This window comes from Carlito syrichta, unplaced genomic scaffold (assembly GCF_000164805.1).
Source record: "Carlito syrichta isolate Samal-C Ts95f unplaced genomic scaffold, Tarsius_syrichta-2.0.1 Scaffold142976, whole genome shotgun sequence".
Taxonomy (NCBI): domain Eukaryota; kingdom Metazoa; phylum Chordata; class Mammalia; order Primates; family Tarsiidae; genus Carlito; species Carlito syrichta.
The window spans coordinates 92,326-95,147 of record NW_007087072.1 but is presented as its reverse complement, the minus strand read 5'-3'; the positions used below and the strand labels follow the sequence as shown (position 1 = coordinate 95,147).

At 47.4% G+C, this 2,822-nt stretch overlaps 1 protein-coding gene across 6 annotated transcripts in view; it reads left to right on the top strand.

The window, feature by feature from the left end:
- GNB1 (G protein subunit beta 1) overlaps positions 1-2,414 on the top strand; it is a 58,280-nt gene extending 55,866 nt beyond the window's left edge. For 5 of the 6 annotated variants that reach the window (XM_021708585.1, XM_021708588.1, XM_008050113.1 and 2 more), the window contains 2 exons: positions 380-495; positions 729-2,414. In XM_021708585.1, the coding sequence (XP_021564260.1) occupies positions 380-486 (107 nt within the window). In that variant the 3' untranslated portion in view covers positions 487-495; positions 729-2,414. The remainder of the gene's footprint in view (positions 1-379; positions 496-728) is intronic. The other variant, XM_021708586.1, reaches the window with a different exon arrangement.
- Positions 2,415-2,822: the final 408 nt, after the last annotated feature.

Here is a 2,822-nt window from a genome sequence, read left to right as displayed (position 1 = left end):
GGCTGGTCTCAAACCCCTGGGCTCAGGCAATCCTCTTGCCTCGGCCTCCCAAAGTGCTGGGATTACAGGTTTGAGCCACCACGCCCAGCCTTTCATACTGTCTTTAAAATGGACTAAAACCAGGCTCTTGGGTGTGTTACGTTGTCTGTGGGCACTTCCTGTGGCTGTATGCACCTCCAGGATGTTCTAGAGAAGGGAGCACATGGGTCTTTATTCCAAGATTTACTGTGTGCTTCCATGTCATTTCCACTTGAACGCAACTTCTCTCCCTTCCTGACCATGGGGGGTTCCCGGTCTTGTCCCGTTGAAGATGAGCCATCCAGTCTTTGTCACAGTGTCATCTGGGCATCGGAGTGACTGTGCTGTCGTTTACTCCCAGGTGTCCTGGCTGGGCATGACAACCGCGTCAGCTGCCTGGGAGTGACTGATGATGGCATGGCTGTGGCGACAGGGTCCTGGGATAGCTTCCTCAAGATCTGGAACTAACGCCAGTAGGTAATGCACCGCCCAAATGCCCTTCCCTTGGGAGCCATATGCATCTCTTCAGGACTTGTGAAATGTGATTTGTGGTTTCTGGGTTAATTTTGCCATCACACTGGAATCGTGGTAAGGTAAATTTTTGTGGAAACCTGAAGTCACGTGCCTACAGCTGCACAGGTGACCTGACTACACATGTGCATTAGCTGTTTTGTTTCTCTTTATATTGATTTAAACTCTGTTTCAAACAGCACGTGAACACCACGGAGACTGGAAGAGCATTCCAACCTGGCGCGTTGCCGCGAGAGCATATCCTATCAACCTACTAACGTGAACACCCCACACCTCCCCCCAGAATTTCAAAGGGCAAGATCTTTCCTTCACTTATTGCTGAAACCAAGAGCACAATTCCCATTAAGAGAAGGATCTCTGTGCTGTCAACTAAAACAAATTGTGCATTCCTTCCGGGGCCATTGTCTTTGTTTTCTTTTTTGTCTTGAATGAATTTTAAAAGGAAATACTATAATAAAAATATTAACCAGAAGGTAAACTGAGTGTAATTGTGAGACAGACACACCTTTTCACTAGTTTATTTGAATTTTAGACCAGTGATCCTGTTTTGTGGCATTCATGCAAAACAAGTTGAGGACTTTGTTCATCTTGTAACCATTTCTAAATTTCAGTCATGTTTGTAGCAAGAGTTGGAAGCATTCATATTTCCTTTTAAAAATATATTCCTTTATGTTGAATAGTTAACCAGAACCAGAGAGTCTAGGGCAGCCGCTCTGGCATTGTCAACGATGTAAATTTAGTCCCTGTTTTTTCATTGTTGCACACAAACGAGGTGTAGAAAGAACTTGTTCGGATGTCAAGTCCCCAAGCACATGCTGTTGATGGTCTTGAGTGTGTGGTCAAAGAGTCCTTCACCTTTTCTAAGTAGTGAACTCAGACCCAGCACCACTTTCCTCCCGACCTACCCTACCTCCTCCATTTAGTTCCAATCTCTCCCTGGGTTTCCCAGTGAAGTTGGAGGGAAGTTTATAATAGCCTAACACTACCCCACCTTACCCCCAACTATCAGGAGCCTCTGTTTTCAAGAGAGATGCCTGTCCTGTGCTTGGATAGTCAGTCAATTATTTGTGTATGAAACAATGTACAAATCAATGTTTTGAAAATAATGATCTCAGACTTTCTAAGTTAAATTTTAAAAAATTTGATTGTTTGCCATATTGGGTGGGTTTACTCTTAGAATCGCATGCTGTAGAAATGCTCAAAAGTGCATATAGGACTCAGTCCTTAGATGTCTTTTCTTTTAAGAATAACTTCTCACAGTTGTTTCCACTACAGCTGTCACTCCCCATCCTGCTCTGGGCAGAGCATATCTGAAGCAGTTCCACGCGCCGCTGTACACACCGGGGTAGCAGGACAAGCCACTGTTTTCTTTATTTCTTTAAAACAAAACAGTCCTGTTGCAAACGGCTGCTGCTGGATTCTGAGGGTGGGAGGGAGAAGGGGCTGTAGACCTGCCCTCCTCCCTGCAGTTCCTCATGCCTGTCTCTCTGGACAGGCCTGTTGCCCCTGGTTTTCACTTCCAGCCCAGGGCTCAGCAGCAGCGTGTGGGCGGCAGCGTGCTGTGGATCCCTCCCTGACTCCCACCTTCTATAGCAGCGGTAGTGGCTTCTCCCTCCTGTTTCTGCAACATCCTGTACAAAACTGTGCTGTGACTGTGCGGTAGGCCTGGATCTGGCAAAGAGAATCAAACGAAACCCTTCTTTCTCTTTCCATCAGACAACTCTGTAGAGCTCCCTGCACCTCTCCCTTCACCTTTTGTATTTAATTTTAAAGTCAGTGTACTGCAAGGAAGCTGGATGCAAGATAGATACTATATTAAACTGTACCGTTATTTAAGATGTAATAAAGCAGTTTGACATGAGGGACTCGGGTGTGGTGATTATTTGCTGGTGTGCCAGGTCTGTTGTCATCATGCCAGGAGGTGCCTCGACCACTACCACATCACAGACTCCAGGGAAGGAGCCTCAGCCCTTCAGCGGGTCCTGTAAGTCCACCTCGCAGGCTTCGGAGCAGGCAGGTCACCTGTCGCCTCCCAGGCCCTCTGGGGCTGGAGGCTCCCCCGGGCAGCCGCCCTGCTGTTCTCTCAGCCTCCACTATGCTGGCTGCCCTGACTTCCTCTTCCTGTTTCCCTGCCCTAAAATAGCAAGGATGTGTTACTCCACAGATGCCTTCCTTTGAACGGAACAGTCTTCATCTCAGTCTGTATAAAAGAACAGCATCTTCCACGACAGGGTGGGAAACCCTGAGCTGTGGGTTCCCCATCCCTGCTTTCC